Here is a 792-nt window from a genome sequence, read left to right on the forward strand (position 1 = left end):
GCACGTGTCCTGAGTGACGTCAGGGTTCCAGCCCGGCCGGCCGGCCTCACGGCTGCCGTCCACCCACGGCGTCCAGACGGACGGTGCCTGGGGCCCCCTCGCTGGACGGGGCAGGGGTGTCTTCACATCTCAGCAAGTGCTTACTGTGGGCCAGCTTCTGTCCTCAAGAGGATCAGAGACTCAGTGGCGATCTGTGCAAGGGGGCACCAGGGTGGCAGATGGGAGCTTTGTGCTTTGTTTTTTTAAATTGTAAGAAATTAGAAGCCGTCTGAACATCTGTCATCAGACAGGTCAGGGTGATGGTCAAGAACACAGGCTTCAGTTTTGGAAAGTCCTGGACTGACGCCCAGCTGGGTGGTTCACGGGCCACAGTGCCTTTGCCGGGCCACTCGGTCCCCCGAGGCCCACGGGTCGCCAGCTGGAAACTGGGACAGGCGGTGACTTGGGCAACTGGCAGCCCAGGACACAGTGACACAGGCTTCCGTGTCAGACAGGGACACGGAACTGTCCCCTGGGGGTTCCAACCACATGTCCTCCAGGGCCTAGAGGGGACGCTACACGTGAGCAGCCACCCTGGGAGGGGACATGGATGTCACTGTCAACATTCATAGTTCTTTCTGCATTTGCAATAACTTTTTATGAAAAAAAAAAAAGAAAAACCTAGGCACGTTCTCCCCAAGTACCCTCTTTCCCTCTGCCCTGCCCCCCACTGAGGCTACGACCCCATCCACCACCACGTGGCTTGCGTGCGTGGTCCTGCTCTGCTGGGCCCTCGTGATTCTTCAGACCCCA

The 792-nt window shown here is 58.6% G+C and overlaps 1 protein-coding gene across 1 annotated transcript in view; it reads right to left on the minus strand.

Annotated features, from left to right (window-relative positions):
- CELSR1 (cadherin, EGF LAG seven-pass G-type receptor 1) overlaps nt 1-792 on the minus strand; it is a 50,759-nt gene that overhangs the window by 34,772 nt on the left and 15,195 nt on the right. The window contains exon 11 of the mRNA XM_010859593.1: nt 64-157. Coding sequence (XP_010857895.1) covers nt 64-157 — 94 coding nt within the window. The remainder of the gene's footprint in view (nt 1-63; nt 158-792) is intronic.

Source organism: Bison bison, unplaced genomic scaffold (assembly GCF_000754665.1).
Source record: "Bison bison bison isolate TAMUID 2011002044 unplaced genomic scaffold, Bison_UMD1.0 scf7180017856539, whole genome shotgun sequence".
NCBI classification, from domain to species: domain Eukaryota; kingdom Metazoa; phylum Chordata; class Mammalia; order Artiodactyla; family Bovidae; genus Bison; species Bison bison.